Source organism: Olea europaea, chromosome 10, assembly GCF_002742605.1.
Source record: "Olea europaea var. sylvestris chromosome 10, O_europaea_v1, whole genome shotgun sequence".
In the NCBI taxonomy this organism is placed as follows: domain Eukaryota; kingdom Viridiplantae; phylum Streptophyta; class Magnoliopsida; order Lamiales; family Oleaceae; genus Olea; species Olea europaea.
This window is the reverse complement of record NC_036246.1, coordinates 41,100,023-41,120,833: the sequence shown is the minus strand read 5'-3', so window position 1 is coordinate 41,120,833 and position 20,811 is coordinate 41,100,023. Positions and strand designations below refer to the sequence as shown.

General features: G+C 35.1%; 3 protein-coding genes across 8 annotated transcripts; all 3 read left to right on the top strand.

Annotated features, from left to right (window-relative positions):
* Positions 1-1,374, top strand: LOC111400670 (exocyst complex component EXO70A1-like). The gene is made up of 2 exons (XM_023028063.1): positions 1-541; positions 713-1,374. The coding sequence occupies exons 1-2, from the start codon at positions 1-3 to the stop codon at positions 1,372-1,374; spliced, it is 1,203 nt and encodes a 400-aa protein (XP_022883831.1).
* Positions 1,375-2,138: 764 nt separating this feature from the next.
* Positions 2,139-4,755, top strand: LOC111400669 (putative disease resistance RPP13-like protein 1). Its single transcript, XM_023028062.1, has 2 exons — positions 2,139-3,930; positions 4,040-4,755. Exons 1-2 carry the CDS (start codon positions 2,139-2,141, stop codon positions 4,753-4,755), a joined length of 2,508 nt encoding a protein of 835 aa, XP_022883830.1.
* Positions 4,756-7,684: 2,929 nt separating this feature from the next.
* Positions 7,685-20,414, top strand: LOC111402281 (exocyst complex component EXO70A1-like). Of its 6 annotated transcripts, XM_023030460.1 has the most exons (5): positions 7,685-8,321; positions 8,459-8,503; positions 9,935-10,163; positions 11,066-11,196; positions 18,474-20,414. In XM_023030460.1, the coding sequence occupies exons 4-5, from the start codon at positions 11,149-11,151 to the stop codon at positions 20,181-20,183; spliced, it is 1,758 nt and encodes a 585-aa protein (XP_022886228.1). In that variant the 5' UTR covers positions 7,685-8,321; positions 8,459-8,503; positions 9,935-10,163; positions 11,066-11,148; the 3' UTR covers positions 20,184-20,414. The 6 variants fall into 6 exon arrangements, with proteins under 6 accessions (XP_022886228.1, XP_022886229.1, XP_022886227.1 ...); XM_023030461.1 differs by lacking the exon at positions 8,459-8,503; XM_023030459.1 differs by lacking the exons at positions 7,685-8,321; positions 8,459-8,503 and adding an exon at positions 8,883-9,316.
* Positions 20,415-20,811: the final 397 nt, after the last annotated feature.

Genomic DNA, 20,811 nt, shown 5'->3' with positions numbered 1-20,811 from the left:
ATGGCTCGGCTCAAGCACGAGTTTCTGACAATGCTCATAAGACAATCTGAACCGTTTGGCACTGTTGATTCAATTACCTCTGATTGGAGTTCATTGGCCAGTACTGCATACGAGGATTATTTATTAGCATACAATTCACCAAGTGATGAGGTGATTTTTTATCTCAGGCATGTCGCAAAAAGATTAAATTCCAACAGACACCTTGGAGATTGCATCAAAGTTCACAAAAGTGTGAGGAAATCCTTTTTCCACACATTGATAAAACAGCTTCACTTGGAAGGATTGTATAGAGGTGGGAATGAAAAGAGGTTTCTAAGTACCTTCAAGAAAAAGAGGTTTTTATGGGAAGAGTTGAAGGTGAAAATTGAACGGTGGATTCAAGTGGCTAGGTTGTGTTTTTGTTACTTCTTTGACTGGGAGAAACAAATTAGTGAGAAATTATTCTCTGGTTTTGGAAATGGGGCTAGTGAAGAATGTTTTTGGGAAATAGTGGGAGATTCTACAAATAATTTACTTGTTTTTGTAGAAACACTGAGTTCCAGTAATCAGTCCTCAAAGAGGACGGAAACAATTTTAGGCCTATATGATACACTGTTGATTCTTTTATAATACATAGATATCATGTTCGACTTCCACGCAGCAGAGGCTATTCGACAAGGCATGAAGGTGACATTGTCTTAAGTTGAGAATAATATAAGAAGGATGTTATTAGATTTTGAGAAAGCTGTTTTTGGTGAGCTTTCGCCTATACAAGATAAAAGGGGTGCCACTCATTCATTGACAAAACGCGTGATGAATTATATCTCTCTCATTGTATGCAATAAGGAGCTCCTCACAGACTTGATCATATCAATGCCACCATTGAAATTTGGGGATCAACTGGATCTTAAAGGCAAAAGTCATTTGGCTCTTCATTTTATTTTGATCATTGTGGTCTTACAACTGAATTTGAAGGGAAAATCAGAGCAGCTCAATCATGTCTCTTTAAGGCATTTGTTCATGATGAACAATGTTCATTACATTGTAGAAAAGATCGAAGAATCCAAGGAGCTACGACAGATTATTGGTGATGATTATATGGAGAAACTGTATAGGAATGTCAAGCAAGCAATGACTAGCTATCAAGTTTCAACTTGTGACAAGTTCTTGTCTTGTTGTCAAGAAGAGGGACTTTATGTTACTTGGTGTTTTTCTACTCGTGTGTCAAAACCTGCATTGAGAAAAGGATTGAAGTCCATTAATTCTGTGTTTGAAGAGATTCAGACACTTCAGACGAACTGGATAGTACATGATTCAGAGCTCCTGAATAAACTTCGTGCGTCCATGGTTGACAAGTTGATTCCAGCATACAAGAAATTCCATGCTGAAATTTAGAAGCACAGGGAAATACAAAAGAAATGCTTTCAGAAAATAAATATAAACCGTTCAGTCTAGGATCTCGAGGCATTGTTCTCAAAGAATCATTTTCAAATTAGGAAATCAAATAGTTGTTAAACACCTATTATGTCATTATATTTGTCACCAATTTTATCTCTATCTATTTATGATTGTAAATTATGTTGGTCTTGCATTAACATGTTTGGACGTGACAATTAGATAGCACTGGACAATATTATAGTGCTAGACAATATTGCAATCATCACTTGAAAATTTCTAAGATTCCTTATTACTACATATGAAGCTTCCTATCAAAACGCAATAATTGAAGTCTTCCTCCTTCAAAGTCTTCCTTTGGGCACCCACATGGAAATTTCCAATCTCTTACCAGGAAAATCAATGGTTGAATTTTTTAGCACTAAAAAATAACTCTCTCTCTCTCTCTTCCTTTGGGCACCCACATGGAAATTTCCAATCACTTACCAGGAAAATCAATGGTTGAATTTTTTAGCACTAAAAAATAACTCTCTCTCTCTCTCGTTTCACTTTTCATTTAAGTGACAAAAAGAAAAAGAAAAATCAAAATCAAAATCCATCCCTGTTTGTCTAATCTCTTGAGCCAATTTCACTCTCTCTCTCTCTCGTTTCACTTTTCATTTAAGTGACAAAAAGAAAAAGAAAAAGAAAAATCCATCCCTGTTTGTCTAATCTCTTGAGCCAATTTCACTTGCTTTTTGTTCAATCTGTTGTCATCTTCAACCATGGCTGAAGCAATGATAACTGTAATGTTAACACAATTGGCTGAAATCACGGAAGAACAGATCCGAAAGCAGGTGAGATTAGTTGTGGGGGTCAAAAAAGATATCGAAAAACTCACCAGCGGATTGGAATCCATCCGATCTGTGCTTGTTGATGCTGAAAAGAGACAAGTGAAGGATGAATCAGTCAAATTGTGGTTAGAAAAGCTCAAAGACTTAGCCTATGACATGGACGATGTGTTGTCTGAATGGTTAACTGCAATCCGAAAGGCGAAAACTGAAGGTGTTGAAGATTCATCCCTTTCCAAGAAAAAGGTATGGTCTTTTATCTCTTTACCTAGCCTTCGATTTAGGCGATTTGCCCTACGTCGTGACATAGCTCTCAAGATTAAGGGCATTAAGGAAAGACTCGACGTTATTGCCACCGAGAAGAATAGGTACAATTTTAATACGTTAACGGAGAGTGGTGATCCTGAGAGATTAAAAACTAACTCTTATATTGATGTATCTGAAGTACGAGGTCGAGATGTGGATAAGAATACTCTTGTAAGCAAGTTGTTGTCTGAGAGTAGCCAAAGTGATGGATTCCATGTTGTTTCTGTAGTCGGCATGGGGGGAATTGGTAAAACAACTCTAGCACAAATGGTTTACAATTGTGATTCTGTAGAGCAAGATTTTGAGAGAAAAATGTGGGTATGTGTTTCTGAGCCTTTTGATGAAGTTCGAGTTGCAAAAGCGATTGTTGAAGACCTTGAAGGTAATGCTCCGTTTTTATATGAACTTGAAACTGTATTGCGCCGTCTTAGGAACGCTATTTCAGGAAAGAAGTTCCTGCTTGTGCTAGATGATGTGTGGACAGATGACTACAGGAAATGGGAACAATTGTTCAACTCTCTCAAAATTGGTGCATCTGGAAGTAAAATTCTAGTGACGACGAGAAACGAGAGAACCGCAAAAATGTTGAGAAGTAGCTATGAGCTTCATTTGGGGCAGTTGGCAGACGAGGACAGTTGGTCGCTATTCAGTCAAATAGCGTTTTTTGAAAGAAGTATAGAGGATTGTGAAGAATTGGAAGGAATTGGAAGGAAAATAGCTGACAAGTGCCGGGGCATACCTCTTACTGTAAAGACTATTGGCAGTCTTATGCGGTTCAAGAATTCTTTACAAGATTGGCAGAATGTTCTGAATAGTGAATTCTGGGAATTTGAAGGAGCAGAAAAAGGTCTCTTTCCTCCTTTGATGTTGAGCTACTTCGATTTGCCCTCGACAATGAAAAGGTGCTTTTCGTTTTGTGCTTTCTTTCCAAAACATCACGTCATCAACGCAAGCAATTTGATCAAACTCTGGATGGCGCAAGGCTATCTCTGCCCTGAGAAAAATGTAGAAATGGAAGTATTAGGTGAGGAATACTTGCAAAATTTGGCTATGAGGTCTTTCTTCCAAGAGATAGAAAAGGACAAGGACGGTAAAAGGATTTTAAGATTTAAGATGCACGACATGGTTCATGATTTTGCGCAGTATCTTACCAAGAGAGAATGTTCTGTGGTGGAGGTTGATGGGGAGCTAGCAGTAAATTTGGGATCGTCTTATAAAACGACTCGTCATTTGACCCTGGTACGTGCAAAAGGCGTCCGTTTTCCTACATCCATTGCTAATGCGGGAAAACTACACTCGTTTTGGGTTCAATCTTTCTTTGATACGCCTCCAATTATCAGTGAATTGGACAAGATTGAGCCAGATTTATGCAATCGCTCGGCATGTCTCAAGGTGTTAGATTTAAGTCGTAACAGGTTGGGTGAACTTCCAAAAGAAGTTGGGAAGTTGATTAGCTTGAAGTTCCTCAACTTATCCCATAACCCATTCTGGCAATTGCCTTCAACATTGTGGATGTCTTAAAATCGAAGGATTGGGTTACGTGACAAATGCTGACGAGGCCCGGATAGCAGAGTTGAGTGAAAAGAAACATATTTCGGACTTGCACCTTGACTTCAATTCTAAGGCTCAAACAGGCAACCAAGACGAAGTGATTGAAGCTCTTCAGTTGCACCCTGGGTTGCAATCTTTAAAAATAAGTTCATATGGAGGCACACGATTCGCCAATTGGATGGTAACTTTAACCAGCCTGAAAGATCTTTCACTTCAAGAGTGCCAAAATTGCACAATTTTGCCTCCTCTTGGAAGGCTTCCGTCCCTGGCAACTCTACATATAGGTGGTCTGCATAATCTGAAATCTCTTGGGCTCGAATTTTTGGGTGCAACAGACAATGTGAATGATCAAATCACAACAGATAGCAAAGACAGATCATTGGCATTATCATCAGCTGAAAATATTGCATTCCCAAAGTTGAATAAACTGAAATTTTCAAACATGGGAAGTTGGGAAGAATGGAACATGATCAGAGCTGCAAATGAACACATCAAGATCATGCCTAGACTCCGCTTTTTGAAACTTTACAACTGCAGCAATCTGAAGGCACTGCCGCATCTTCTCTTCAAGGCAGCACCATTAAGGAAGTTGCATATCCAGAATTGTCCGCTCATACAGCAGAAATACAAGAAGGAAACTGGAGACCAATATTGGATTAGTATTTCCCATATCCCAAAGCTCAAAATATCGTAGAAGTCTTGTGCAAATTGTCTAGTGTAGCTTGCTTCTTGTTTATTGCTTCTTGTTTATCTTTCTGCCTTTGCCTTCGTTGAGTTATGCTTCATAAACAGTGTCTTCTGTTAGCTAATCTTTTTATGCTATTTTGCTAATTTATAGCATTCTGGACTCTCTCTTTTCAATCTATTAGATTTGAGTTCGAGTTTGAGTTTACCAAACAAACCAATATATTTTTCGAAGGAAGCACTAATATGGATGAGAAACATGTTCTCAAATGCAAATTGCAAGCATTAGTCTGTGTCACAAGTTGAAAAAATGTTTCACTTTGACAATCAAGTTAGCTGTGATTTCTGATAAACAGTGAAAAGTGTAACGCGACTTACTTGACAGAATTTCAGTTTATGTTGGAAACGTGGATGCGAAATCAAACCAATGACCACTATATTATATTGAAGTCCCCAAATAAATGAAGAAACAGGACAGTAAGTAGTCCATGTGTGCTATATGAAGACTACTAGCCTCTCAGAAAATTCCATTCTAACTCTTCTTTAGAAATTTCATCCCCAAACACAATTTAGGTTACCAAACTTGTTGAACAGAAAATATAACTGATGTGGGTATTTTCTAGCTTAAACTATCAAAAGTGATTATGGGTATAGCTTATTCAAAATAAGTTTTTAAGGCTCATTATATGTTAAAAAGTCAGATATACCCTTATTTATATTCCAAGTCTATATTTGATGGTCATTATTGAGAAAAAAAAAAATTATGTTTTGAATAGTGATTTTTTTAAGAATGCGTGGTTAAAAAGTAGAGAAAATTTTTGAATTCAATATTTATTGTATAAATCTATGGTTGAAAATGAGCATGAAAATTATAAAATTTTATTTTAAAGGGAGACAAAATGGCTAAAAGTGTCGTAAATGCTATTGACTCGAAATGACATTATACCATTATGTGTTTAGAAATGGACATTTACACCATTAGAACTGTTCTTTGTGTTGAAAATTTGAAAAATCCCTAACAATAAACTACTTCTGCTTCCATTCTTTTCTTTCTTTGTATTTAAACTAATAGAACTAGTATCTTGCCCTTAGTGTGCAGGATATTAGTTGCCACATCAATGGTACAACACACTTCCTATTTTTTGACTCTCTCCTAAAACCCAACCACCCCCTTCCTATTATTTTTTAGCCACATTTTTCCTTTCATTCGTCTCTCTGAGATCATTTTGGGCCCCCCCCCCCCATTGTTGGACTTCGCCTTCACCCTCGTCCTCGTCAACATTTGCTAGTGCACACAGTAATATTACTAAATTGTCCATTTTCCTCTCCCCAACTCCTTCTGTAGGGTTTTAATACCCAATAAATCCCTTGTGATGAAGTAAATTGTCGAAATACATTTTCATATGCCTCAATCAATGGTGAATTGATTATCAACAACCAAGCCTAAAGGCTCGACCCGAAAATAACGTAGACATTTGGAAGTAGCTTAAGACATGGCACACATATTTACCTATTGGCTATTGGACGGCTATTAGATCTTGGCCCATTCAACCCCTTTATTGGTCTAACTTAAGTCTAACTTATTATGATATATTTATAGATGTTTCTTGACCTAGCCTTTGTGGCATGTGTGTAGAGATGAAAAAAAGGTCCTCTTGCTGGGAAAAATTGGCTGCCTTGCTTGAAAGAAAAATCGGTGACTATCTTTGCGTCTTTGGCCTCAATCTTGTACCTCCTTCCATCATTTGACTCGTGCCTTTATTTCTTGCAAATCAACACTGTTATTTTGTCCTTTATAGGTGAGATTGAAAAGCAACCGAGATAAATATATTAATTATGAGTCGGAGCCATTTGGATTGGTTGTTTGGTAAAGAATGATAACGTGAAACTGAACTCGAAAATCATCGTTTCGAATATCTTTGAGCAAGCTTCTGTAATATTGGAGCTTCAAGATAGTGGATTTGGCTAAAAAATCTGACCAGAAAAAGTGGCAGAATCGAAGTAAAAAAATAAAAAATAAAAAAAATAAAAAATTGTCTAATTTTTTTTTTTTTAAATCGAGGTTGTTTATGCAATTTTAGGCCAAATCAAAATGAGTTTAATGAAATGGAGATCATAAACATGATTGCAGGAGGAGGCGTATCAGGGTGGTTGACAGGTGAGTCAGTCCGATGGTGCACGAAATCATGCGCAGAGACTCCAAGGGTGTGTAGGTGTGTACGACAGTTTATGGCGACGCTGTCTTCGGGAAGTTTGTTCCTGACATTATTTCTAATATTCTGGTGTTAGTTTTTTATTTCAGGTTATACGGTGAAATGTGGACGATTTCATCCTTTACGCGTTTGGGATTCGATTGTGTTTGATTGGTTGCTACAGTTGTTGAAGAGTTTAAGGCGAATAATGACGATCCTAAAGTGGTAAATTCGTATCTTTCATTATTTATGGATTGCAGATTGATCCATTCTGATATATTGACTTATCCCATTTAAATTTAAGTATTAGCGAGCACAACAACAAAAATGCCTTTTTGCAACATGTAAAAGGCAACATTCATTAATTAAAATTGCTAAGGATCTATTGTAACATTCTAATAAATGAATGTTGTCATTGGTGTTAATAATTGAGATTTGACAATATTTTTTAAGTGAATGTTGCTAATGTCGCCTTTTAACAACGTTTATTTAGTGTTGCGAATTTTTTATCTTCACAACATTTATCAAATGTTATAAAAAGAGAAATCTTTAGTAAGTTTATCAAATGTTGCGAATTTCTATTTTGCAACGTTTAATAAACGTTGAGAAATGCCAAATTTTTTTTTTATATTTTTTAACAATATCGCCAATCCCGGCCAGCCAAGAAGTGAAGCCCATTTATTAGGCCAGTACTATACCGAATCACCATTTATATGAACGACTTCAACCCATTCCATCCAGTCAAATTCAGTCCGATTCCATACTACGTCTCTGCCACTGCCTCTGCCTCTGCCTCTGCCGCCGCTTACTCCTAGTTTCGGCTCCGCTGTCTCCGCCTCGTCCTCCCAGAGCCGGACTTCCCATTTTCCGCCTCCTACTCCTTTCAGTTAACAAAATGAAAATCCATTTGTGGAAAGCGTGAAGTCCCTTTATCCTCCCAAGCCAATTCCTGTCTCGAACCCTTTGTGTCTGAACCCAGAAACGTGAAGAAGGAAATTCCCAAATCAATTGGCCAAGCTCCATCCCTAATCCCCCAAATGACTATGAAATTTATCCAAGCTCCATCGGAACCCTAAGCCCCAAATCAAGAAAATCAATTACCCAAGTTCCCTCGTCGACCACTCGGAGAGGCCAACCCAAGCGTCAAGAAGCGGCACCCATTTCATTTCTGTACTTCGAGCAAGGACTAGTGGGCTTGCACATGAACGGACTCGTTTATCCAATAAAACTTTATCACTATTTTGGTTCTAATACCAACTAAGTTGCTGTTGATTTGATTTGTCATGTTTGCTTGGACTATTGGAATTCACTGGTTTTAGAGCTGTTTGAAGCACATCATAATCAGGACAATCCTGCAGCAGCCACAAACATGATGAGATTGCAGGTGCAATAGATTATTTTAGTCCCTTCTCATCTTTTTCTCTTGTTTTAGATCTTTGAATATGATCAATCCATCTTTGTTTCCTGAGTGAGGTTGAAAGTCATAATCCTGTTTTCCTGTTGGTTATATGATACATATAGTTTCCAGTTTTAAAGTTGAAGACTTTGAAGGACTAGTTCTCCCAGGTAAATTGTTTAAATAGTGTTTTCTTGTTGTGCGTGTCCTTGGATGACTGCCCAATGAAAAGAAAATGAAATAAGTGATAAATTTAAGTAGGTTTCTCAGAATGGATCTGAATATTGAGAAGTGTAGAGATTCAATTGCTATTATGTGATGGTTATCATGAAGATACCATGGTATGAGGAGCGTAAACTATACCTAAGAAAGAAAGCTGTGTATATCATTGCTAGTAATAAAGCGCCAATCATGCAGTGTAATTCTCATAAATTTTCTCTTCTCCTAAAGCTATTGCTAGTGAATTTGGTCAGCTAACGATTATGGCTCCTTAGAAATTGTCTGGCACTTTTGAAGAATTGCACAGCAAATCTCTGGATAGTGAATTCCTGTCTCGAACCCTTTGTGTCTGAACCCAGAAACGTGAAGAAGGAAATTCCCAAATCAATTGGCCAAGCTCCATCCCTAATCCCCCAAATGACTATGAAATTTATCCAAGCTCCATCGGAACCCTAAGCCCCAAATCAAGAAAATCAATTACCCAAGTTCCCTCGTCGACCACTCGGAGAGGCCAACCCAAGCGTCAAGAAGCGGCACCCATTTCATTTCTGTACTTCGAGCAAGGACTGGTTGGCTTGCACATGAACGGACTCGTTTATCCAATAAAACTTTATCACTATTTTGGTTCTAATAACAACTAAGTTGCTGTTGATTTGATTTGTCATGTTTGCTTGGACTATTGGAATTCACTGGTTTTAGAGCTGTTTGAAGCACATCATAATCAGGACAATCCTGCAGCAGCCACAAACATGATGAGATTGCAGGTGCAATAGATTATTTTAGTCCCTTCTCATCTTTTTCTCTTGTTTTAGATCTTTGAATATGATCAATCCATCTTTGTTTCCTGAGTGAGGTTGAAAGTCATAATCCTGTTTTCCTGTTGGTTATATGATACATATAGTTTCCAGTTTTAAATTTGAAGACTTTGAAGGACTAGTTCTCCCAGGTAAATTGTTTAAATAGTGTTTTCTTGTTGTGCGTGTCCTTGGATGACTGCCCAATGAAAAGAAAATGAAATAAGTGATAAATTTAAGTAGGTTTCTCAGAATGGATCTGAATATTGAGAAGTGTAGAGATTCAATTGCTATTATGTGATGGTTCTCATGAAGATACCATGGTATGAGGAGCGTAAACTATACCTAAGAAAGAAGGCTGTGTATATCATTGCTAGTAATAAAGCGCCAATCATGCAGTGTAATTCTCATAAATTTTCTCTTCTCCTAAAGCTATTGCTAGTGAATTTGGTCAGCTAACGATTATGGCTCCTTAGAAATTGTCTGGCACTTTTGAAGAATTGCACAGCAAATCTCTGGATAGTGATCAAAGGTAAGATAGTTCTTACGAGAATTAGCTGATGCCTGATTTTTGTATTGAATTATCAGATGTTTTCGGCTATGGTTGACTCACAAATCATGCAGAGGCGACAACTTTATGTTTTTCCAATGTCGAAGTTGAGATTGCTTACAATATGTTGCATGGAGAAGCCAGGAGAAGTTATGATTGTTGAAGATGAAAAGGGAAATACAGTTCGTGAAACTACAATGATATCCTCCTGCAATACAAGGTTCTCATTCTTATTGAAAAGAAGATTGATTGGAAAAGCTAAAAAAGGTGAAATATGTTTTTAACATCAATAATTAATCAATGCATACTATTTACACGAATAGTAATATTGAAGGAGATCTCCACGTCCACTTGTTCAAATTTTTTAGCAAACTTTTTCAATATTACCCAAACAAGCACATCATGATGCACCACTAGACTCACCCTCAAATCGCACATGTTCATTTTCGCCAGATAAAACATTGCCCCACTTGAAATGCCCACCATCATTACTACAATAGAAGGATAGCTTAAAGTTAGGGTTTAACCTTTTTTTTTTTTTTTTTTTATACAATAGAAGGATAGCCATCCCATGTTTGCAGTCTTCTTGTCTACCTCCGTACATTTCAAAATTTCATCTTTTCTACCTCCATGCATTTCACAAATCCCATGCCGTATCTTGGGCATCATTTCTTTATCGGGCATTCTGACAGGTAGTGCCTTGGTTTCCTACAACTATTACAATTATCCTTGTTTTTCATTGTTATTGAAAACTGCAATTGCAGACACAAATCAATTATTCCAAAATAAATTTTTTTGACTAACTAAATTTATGTATTACAGATTATTTCAATATCCTTGACCAATCATCCTTGCTTGTAAATATGAGAATTATGCATTCTTATTTAATAACCCCATTAACCTAGTGGTTCTTGAATTTTATCAATGGAAAGTGGCAGCTCAGAAAATGAAACATTTTTGAATGAAGAAGTTTCCAGCCCCTGAATTGACAAATACAAAATTAACCCCAATGTAATTCTTCATTATCAAAAATGATAGATTGAAGTTAGTTATTAAAAAATAATAATAAGAAAAAAAAAGGAAATGTATACAACCCTTTGCATAGTAAAATTAACGTTCAAACAAAAATTTGATAATTGAAATGGATTAAATTTACCTTTAATGCACAGTTCCTTCAGAACCTATTTGGCTTCAAACATTACTCAGTGAGCTCCAAGTTGCCTGAGCTTTGGACACCATACGAGCTGAGAAAATGGACTCTCAAATTTGGGACTACCGTAGCAGAAATGCAAATGAGAAGGTAACTTGCACCGACAAATAAATGAATTCAATTTCCTCCCGATCGAAGATGGGGTTTCTATTGTTGTTATTGCAGAATCAAATTCACTTGGGGTTAGGGTTAGTGGTAATTTTTGGGATTTCAAAGTCATAGGAAATACGATATATTGATTGGAAGTCATGTTTTAATTGATGACATGGCCTTAACATGGCTGAGGACTTTACTATTGGAGGGAATTAACATACCAACTCATAATTTTGCCATCCACGCATCAATTTAAACGGAATCCACCTGGTGAGTAATAGAGTAGGACGGAGCGAAGTTTAGTGGCTAATGGAATGCTTAAGAAAGTTCGGTGAGTAAGTCGTGACAAGGTGCAAATTTCGGTGACCATTAAAATATTTCACTCCATGATTTTTAGGTTTCTTTTTAAACAGTGGTAGGAGTCTGAACTTTCTCAACAATAGGTACAGTAGGTGGTGTATCCTTCTTAGGCAGGTCAGGACTGACCTCCTTATCTGTAGCATCTTCAAATTCTACTTTGACTTCCTTATACCCATGATATTAGTCTGTCTATTTTTCTTTGTTATCCCCTTCACCCTATTGTCACTGTTTCCATCGTCATTGTCCTCAGACGACTCAATGTGGTGCTCAAAGATTTGAACATGTCAGCTAGGGTAAGAACGGGCTCATTTCGACGCCCTGATTCTTCTGAAGTTGTTGACGACATGCTTTCTTTAGAGGCTTCAGTCCTTGGGTCTCTTGATGTGGTTAAACTAGTACGATAGCCTCTTTTTCCTCATGATCTAATTGAATGGGCTTAGTGGCAACATGGGCGCAAGGCATTGTTCGTCTCTGTCGTGAACTTCGATGGGTTGGTTTACTTGTAGAGACGAAGACTTGCTCTTGCCGATCTTACTCGTGTTTAGACGGTAGATCTGAAAATTTTGCAAAAGATCCCAGACATGTTAATCACACTCTAATAATGAAATTTACCAAAATTCAATCAATCATAATATTTTTAGGAAAATTTTCATTGTCAATCAATTTCACAATTAGCTTAAAATCATCAAGATAATCATAAAAATTTCAGTTAGATGTTTGCTCACAATTAATTCAATTAATTTATCAAATTAAAATGTGAGTGTCTAATAGTACAATTTTATACTAATCAATTATGAATCATATCCTAACCAAAATTGACACTTGCAATAATTGCATGCAAAAGCATATTTCAAATCAGCCATAATCTGAAATTGTCCATGTAGATATAAAGATATGTGCATGCCAGAATCGAGAATGTAATATAATTTTTAAAATTTTTCTTCTAAATATTCATATGATGACTCTTTTCAGTTTTCTTTTAATTTATGATCTTTTCAATTCATGGAGTTAACTTTCACACAATTATAGGAAGTAGGTTTTTTCTCATAATTTATGTTTACTATTAAGAATGGCTTCACACATCTATGGTGGTAGCCCTCTCCTCCAATGAACTTGTCTATTTGCACACCATCATATTATAGTGTAGAGAGACATATATACTAATCATATGTCTACATTCAAACATATGCCGCATTAAAGTGACAAACTGGTCAGTAAATGTTTACAATAGAAGTAGTCACAATGTTCTAATAATGTACTTATTTGATAATAATTTATCATAATTTATTTTGAGCACACCACACTGATTGGAGATTTCAATTTCATTTTAATAACTACAAATCAATCAGATATCCACATCTTGTGTCATTGCAATAAACACCCCAATTTTTATTTTTATTTTTTCGATTTTTTGTTCTTATAAAAACGCAAAATACATCAAACAAGGTGAACACACAAAATAAAGTAATATATATATATATATAAAGAGTTTTTAATTAATCATACATATGCCCACAGTTTTCCACAAAATTTCAAATCAACCAGTATCTAAAGCTTAGTGAGTACATCTGCCAATTGTCCTTCAATGTGAATGTGTTCTAGGACAATTTTATCCTTCGACTAAGTCGCTAACGAAGTGATGATGAATATATCAATATGCTTAGTCATAGAACACTGGACTAAATTCTTAGAGATGTTTATAGTACTGGTGTTATCATAGAACATGATAGAGAATCTTGTTCAATACCAAAGTCACTAAACATCTGCTTCATTCAAAGTAGCTTTACACAACAACTATCGACAATGATGTACCCAGCTTCTATATTAGAAAAGGAAATAGAGTTTTGTTTCTTATTTAGCTAAGAGATAAGATCATTACCTATGTAGAAACAGCCTACAAATGTGTTTTCTGTCATCCAAGTTCCTTGCCAAATCAGCATCACTTTACTTGCAGTTTTAGTTGATATCTTGTCCACACTCTAACACTGAAGGCTATGTTACGATAACTTGGAATGAGATAGCAAGCTACCAGTCATGCTCTTTTATAGGCTAGGGTCAATGTCCTTGTCCTGATTATCTCTGTAGATCTTTACAGATATAGCCATGGAAGTCCTGACTGCCTTAATGTTTTTCAGGCTAAATTCCTTTGCGAGATTCTTTACATACTTAGCCTACAAGATAAAGATCTCTACATGAACTCGCTTAACCAGCAAACCCATAAAAATTAACCGTTCATCAACTATACTCAATTCAAACTCATCTTGCATAAGATTGATAAACTTCCTGGGTTTTTTTTTTTAGTGGGTTCAATACTATATCATCCATATATATTTGACCCATGATTAATTTGTCTTAAGATGTCCGATGAGCAATGTTTTATCAGCTCTTCCTCACTTGTATCACTTCTCTAGTATGAATATAGTATGTCTTTCATACCAAGATTGGGGAGCTTTTTTCAGCTTATATAATGTTTTTTTAAGCTTGAACATGTGGTCAAGAAGATATGGATCAATTAAACCTTTTGATCGCTCAACGTAGGCCTCTTTATTTAAAATTCCAATCAGAAAGGCACTCTTAACGTCCATCTGAAAGGTTCGAATCTCGATTGACATGCAATATACAATAAAAGTCTAATAGATTGAAGTCGGGCTATAGGAACGAAAATCTCTTCAAAATCTACTCCTTCAACTTGGGTATAACCCTGTGCAATCATCTTTTACGTTGTTTGTTGTTTTGCTCATTTGATTTGTTCTTGAAGATCCATTTAGTTCAAATAACATTTGTACATGTTGGCCATGGTACTAGTTCCCATACATTATTTCGCTCAAATTGAGCTAATTCTTGGCATAGCTAACACCCACGATTCATCACTAAGTACTTCAATCACAGTTTTTGGTTCAATATATGACACGTAGCATACATTCTCGAGTTTTGTGACAAGTCTTGATCTGGTCATCATTCTATCTCCTCGATCAGAGAGCATATTGTGTAGATAATACGCCTTTTGAATCCAAGTAGGAGGCTACCTTCTATCCTACGATTCACTGTCTTTTTCAAGTATATTACCACTAATAGTAGCTAGTTCAGAATTGCCAAAACCAAGTATTGGAGGAACTGTCTGACTGTTATTTTCAAAGTCTGTCGCACATGTTTCCTAAGTAGTCAGAGTAGTTTCAAACTGTTCCTCCGAGTTCTAAATCTTAGGTTCTTGTGAATAAGAATAATAATCATCAGTATCATTCAACGATAGTTTGAGTCCTCATATTGTACAATTTATAAGCTTGATTGTTTTTTGAATAGCCAATGAACCCTCCTTTATCACTCTTAGGATCAAATTTCTTCCAATGTTCCCCGTCATTTAACACATAACTAAAAATACAAAAGTACTTAAGATTTGGTTTCCTACCTCTTTAGATTTCATAATGTGATTGTAAGGCACCAATTCTTAAGAATACACACAGTTTAATATAGCAAGCAGTATTTACAACTTCAGCCCATAATTTAATAGGCAATTTCTTACAATTTAGCATTATCCTAGCCCTTTTTTGTAATGATACATTCTTCCTCACAATAACACCATTCTATTCGGGGTTTTAGGAGCAGAAAATCCATAAAAAAATACCATACTTTTCATTTAGAAAATCTGGCATTCTCAAACTCCTTACCATGATCACTCCTAATTCTTATAATTTTAGTCCTATTCAGGTGTTTTTCAATGGTCAATTTTTGTATGAGAATGTAAGTATTTCAAGGACATCAGATTCCTCAGTTAAGAAGTCTGCCAAAGTAACCATATAGTTATACCTCTTATAACCGAGGCTTTCAGTTTGAATTGACCCTATCAAATCCATATGTAGCAATTCAAGAGAAACTGACCTTGTTTATCAGAAATTCTAGTTTTTTTACCTTTCTAGCATGAGCTACGCATACTTTTAGGTTTTTCTCTGACTTTAAGAGCTCCTCTTACCACACCAAGTTTAGTAGGTTTGACAAGATTTCCATAGTTTAGGTCTCCAAACCATTTGTGCTACAGATCTGTAAAATCAACTTTTGAGACATAGCTTGTAACTTCATATTCAAGCAAATAACACTTATCACTTGACCTACCTGTTGATCCCAAAGGCGATGCAAGAATTGAGATTAATGACGTTGTATGAAATATGTACACAAAATCCCAAAGATGAAACAAGATTTAAAGTAAAGAAATCGAAGAAAGTTAAACAGAGGAAATGATGTTTTATTATAACAATCTATGGAGAAAATTACAGCACAACAATTTTTATTTGAACTAAAGTGAAAGAAAAGACTAGTATTTATAGGTACATACCATACCATAAAGATGGAAATAATATAAAAAGTAAAGTGGAATTAAGAAAATAATATTTTTCCAATGAAATCATGTGAAAATAACAATATTTTCCAATAAAATCACGTGAAAGTAAAGAAATAATATTTTCCAAAAAATTCTCCCTAATTTAGGGCACAAAAATCTAATAATCTCCATCTTGACCTAAATTTCGGTGCAACGAACGAAGCTCCAAAATTTCTTCACTTGAGAAATAAGTCTGTCTTCATCGAAATAGCCAAACTCCTCAACACAATAACCAAAAGTCTCCATCACCAAAAGTATCTTCCTCTGCAAGGCATCCACAGGCGACACCTGAACCCTACTCTTGGGTTCCCAAAATTCCACCTAAGAATTACTGTTAACCAAACAAGGTCGAAGCACACACTTTAGTAGAAACCACACCAAATACCTGATATACTAACATGTAAAAGAAAAGTGATTAGAGGGGGTATGTGTTATTCAAATCTTAAAATAAGGGAGGCTTGTGTAATTTCGTAACTAGAGAGGTTGTCCTTGAAATTGTCATAAATTTTAGTGGAGTTATGTGTTATTTAAAATTTGAAATAAGAGATATTAATGTAATTTTTTAGAGATGTCTCTAAAATTGTCACTAACTTAAATGGGATATATACATTATTTAAAACATTAACACAAGGAAGGTTTGTGTACATTTTAAAAATGGAGGGAGTGTCTCTCTAATTTTCATAAACCTCAGGGAGCTTTTTGTAATCTGCTAATAAATCCCAATTATAGGTAATTATATATTAATTTTAAGTTGAACAATAATAACTTATATAAAAATTATTATATTTATTTTTAATTTTTTTTTCTTTGAAAAAAATTCACTTAGAAAATCGACAACTAAGAATTTTTGCTTGTCCGTTTGCGATGTTGGCAAACACATCAAGTGAAATGTTATCCATATTTTTAATACCTTATTAATTCATAAAAGTTTATATATTATTCTTGGAGTTCAAAGAATTGAAGATAATAAAATTATACAAATCTCATAATAGATTACTATATCATAAAGAGCACTTTATAGAACATAATAAATTCTAACAATTTATATTTAACGTACGTAAAATGTTACACAATGTGATATAGAGGGTATAGTTTGTTAATCTTATTTAAGATACATGCAAAAAAATAATAATAATAAATAAATAAATAATTGTTCCTTTGTCTTTTATTATTAATTAGTTGTTCTTTAAATTCAAGAACATTATCTATTTTTACGTAGCTCGAATAGCAAGTCGTGTGAGGGTTAAATGTCTGTTTAATTTCAAGGGCAGTAATGATGAGAAAAAACAATTCATTATGGTGCAAGTTTGTTATCTCTTGATTCCATCATAGAGTAAATTTTGGAAAAGAAAAGTGAAAAGAATATTAATTAGAACAAAAAGCTTTCTATAATGGTTATAACATAGAATGATTATTGACATAAAAAATGCTAAATATATTCCCACCACAATTTTTAATAACTAGACTACATTTTAATTGTATAAAAGGTACATAACCTTTACATATTATTACATTTATCTCTCAATTTTTTTCATCACATTCTTATTTTCAAATTAACATAAATTGTTTCTGATTATGGTTTCTCTCAAATTTTTTATTTTTTTTCTTTTATTTTTTTAAGATAGAGTCAAATGTCTCATTTGTCGATTGTATTTTTGAATAAACAAAATAAATAATATTTTATAATTATTTTAAAGCAGGTTAATAATATTTTTGAAAACAAATCACGAATGAGGACAAAAAAAAAATTGATTAATGAAATGCTAAAAATAAGAATGCGATGAAAAAAAAAATTTAAGAATATAATTGTGACAATGAATAAAAGTTAATGACCTTATATGTAATTTATCAAAATATGTGGTGTGAGCATGACCACCCTAAAAAGAAGAGCATTTTACTTTGGCTTGATTGAGTGTAAGAGTATATGCTATATCAAGCATTGCCGACATCAATTAGTAGTGTCCATTTCAATGCCATGATTCATTAAAATATGTGGTGTGAACATGACCACCCCAAAATGATTTTTATGAACATATTCACATGTAACATGTGAAACTTGCAAGTATTGTCTAAATCAAATAAAGCTTTTATGTCGTGTGTGAATGGAATTATTATATTTGGCAAGCAATAGTAATCAAAACACAACCATAAAATAGAGAAATTTGTAATTTTTCCTTCTCGTTTGTACTAAGAAATTTATTAAACTAACTATTTGATAATACGCGGCATCACTTTTACACTTTTTGAACATTCTAATATCTCACCTACACTTGTTTGTGGAATTTGGGGCCGCCATTGTGCAATGGAAACATATTTGTGAGGAAAAAGGAAGTCTCTAATTTTATTCTTTATTGACTCAATATTATGAAGTCTCCTCTCAAACGCGGCAATTCAAATCTTCCATCTTTAGTTTAGATTTAAGGACCACTTGGAAATTTTGCCACCATACTTTCTCAAGAACACAAGATACAACCATTTTCATTATCACACAAATTTACTAGTTGGAATTTTGAACCAGAAATTTTGCTACCATCTGTAACAGTTCGACAGAAGGTCCATGGATCCAATGACTTCAACAATATCATACAAATCTGCTGTTGATACAACCTATCATTGGCATCATAGACCAGTTAATCTGCTAATTTTCGACAGTGGTGAAAGAGAAATAACTCGATATCTAGAAGCTGTCGACAGAATCCAGCAGTCCCCCACGAACGGAACAGAATCTGGTGACCTGAACTCCATAGCCATGGCTCGGCTCAAGCACGAGTTTCTGAAAGTACTCATAGCACAATCAAATCCGTTTGGCACTGTTGATTCAACTACCTCTGATTGGAGTTCATTAGCCAGTACTGGACACGATGATTATTTAACGGTAGACAATTTACCGAGTGACGAGGCGATTTTTTATCTCAGGCAAGTTGCGGAAAGATTAAATTCTGGAGGACACCTTGGAGATTGCATCGAACTTTACAAGAGAGTGAGGAAATACTTTTTCCACACTATGATAATACGGCTTCGCTTGAAAGAATTGTATATAGGTGGGGTTGCAAAAAGTGCCTTCAAGAAAAAGAGGTTTCTATGGCAAGAGTTGAAGGTGAAAATTGAAATGTGGATTCGAGTGGCTAGGGTGTGTTTTTGTTTCTTCTTTGACTTGGAGAAACAAATTAGTGAGAAATTATTCTCTGGTTTTGGAAATGGGGCTAGTGAAGAATGTTTTTGGGAAATAGTTGGAGATTCTGCAAATAATTTACTTGTTTTTGCAGAAACAGTGAGTTCCATTAACCAGTCCCCAGAGAGGATGGGAACAATTTTAGTCCTATATGATACACTGTTGTTTCTTTTACAATACATTGATACCCTGTTCGACTTCGACGCAGCAGAGGCTATTCAAAACGGCGTGAAGGTGACAGTGTCTCAACTCGAGAATAATATAAGAAAAATGTTATTGGATTTTGAGAAAGCTGTTTTTCGTGAGCTTTCAACGATACAAGATGATAGGGGTGCCATTCATCCATTGACGAAACGTGTGATGAATTATATCTCTCTCATTGTAAGCAATAAGAAGCTCCTCACCGACTTGATCATATCAATGCCACCAATGAAATTTGAGGATCAACTGATTCCCGAAGGAGAATTGGGGGATCTTAAAGGCAGAAGTCATTTGGCTCTTCATTTGATTTTGATCATTGTGGTTTTACAACTGAATTTGAAGGGGAAATCAGAGCAGCTCAAACATGTTCCTTTAAGGCATTTGTTCATGATGAACAATGTTCATTACATTGTAGAAAAAATTGAAGAATCCAAGGAGCTGCGAGAGATTATTGGCAATGATTATATGGAGAAACTGAATACGAATGTTATGCAAGCAATGACTAGCTATCAGGTTTCAACTTGTGACAAGTTCTTGTCTTGTTGTCGAGAAGAGGGACTTTATGTTACTTGGTGCTTTTCTACTCAGGTTTCAAAACGTGCATTGAGAAAAAGATTGAAGGCCATTAATTCCATGATTGAAGAGATTCAGACACTTCACACAAAATGGATAGTATACGATTCAGAGATCCTGAATAAACTTCGTGCGTCCATGGTTGACAAGTTGATTCCAGCATGCAAGAAATTTCATGCTGAAGTTCAGAAGCACAGGGAAACACACAAGAAATACTTTCAGAAAATAAATATAAAGCACTCAGTCGAGTATCTGGAGGCCTTGGTCTCAAAGAATCTGTTTTCAAATTATGAAATTATTGTTTAAGAGAAGGTATTGGCAAGCTTCGAGTCCTAGAATTCCTCTATTGTTGAGTGTAGGTGTAGCAACCTTCTTACGGAGCAGAATGATAGTCTAGACTTCCTAGACTTGAATTTCAAATAGATCATATATATGAATAATCAGATAGTTGTTAAACACTTATAAATATTACATAAATTATCTATTATGTCATTATATTTGTCACCTATTTTTTGGCAAGGTAGCATATTCATTTACGATCTCTGTCTATCTATGATTGTACATTATGTGTTAGGGTTTTGATCGTGCATTGACATGTTTGGACGTGACAATTAGATAGTGCTGGACAATATTAAAAGTACTAAGAAAAGCTCAAATCTTGTCAATTATGCATCTATCACTTGAAAATTCCTCAGATTCCTTATCACTACATATGAAGCTTCCTAACAAAACGCGATAATGGAAGTCTTCCTTTGGGCACCCACATGATAATTTCCAATCTCTTACCTGGAAAATCAATGGTTGAATTTTTTAGCACCAAAAAACAACTCTCTCATGTTTCAATTTTTATTTAAGTGATAAAAAGAAAAAAGAAAAATCCATCCCTGTTTGTCTAATCTCTTGAGCCAATTTTACTTTCTTTTTATTCAATCTG

Coding starts and splice junctions, on each gene's coding strand:
- LOC111402281 (XM_023030461.1), top strand. CDS start 11,149: ATGGACTCTCAAATTTGGGACTACCGTAGCAGAAATGCAAATGAGAAG. Junction 11,197..18,473: donor GCAGAAATGCAAATGAGAAG/GTAACTTGCACC, acceptor CATCTGTAACAG/TTCGACAGAAGGTCCATGGA.
- LOC111400670 (XM_023028063.1), top strand. CDS start 1: ATGGCTCGGCTCAAGCACGAGTTTCTGACAATGCTCATAAGACAATCT. Junction 542..712: donor TGTAGAAACACTGAGTTCCA/GTAATCAGTCCT, acceptor GGATGTTATTAG/ATTTTGAGAAAGCTGTTTTT.
- LOC111400669 (XM_023028062.1), top strand. CDS start 2,139: ATGGCTGAAGCAATGATAACTGTAATGTTAACACAATTGGCTGAAATC. Junction 3,931..4,039: donor TTTAAGTCGTAACAGGTTGG/GTGAACTTCCAA, acceptor TTAAAATCGAAG/GATTGGGTTACGTGACAAAT.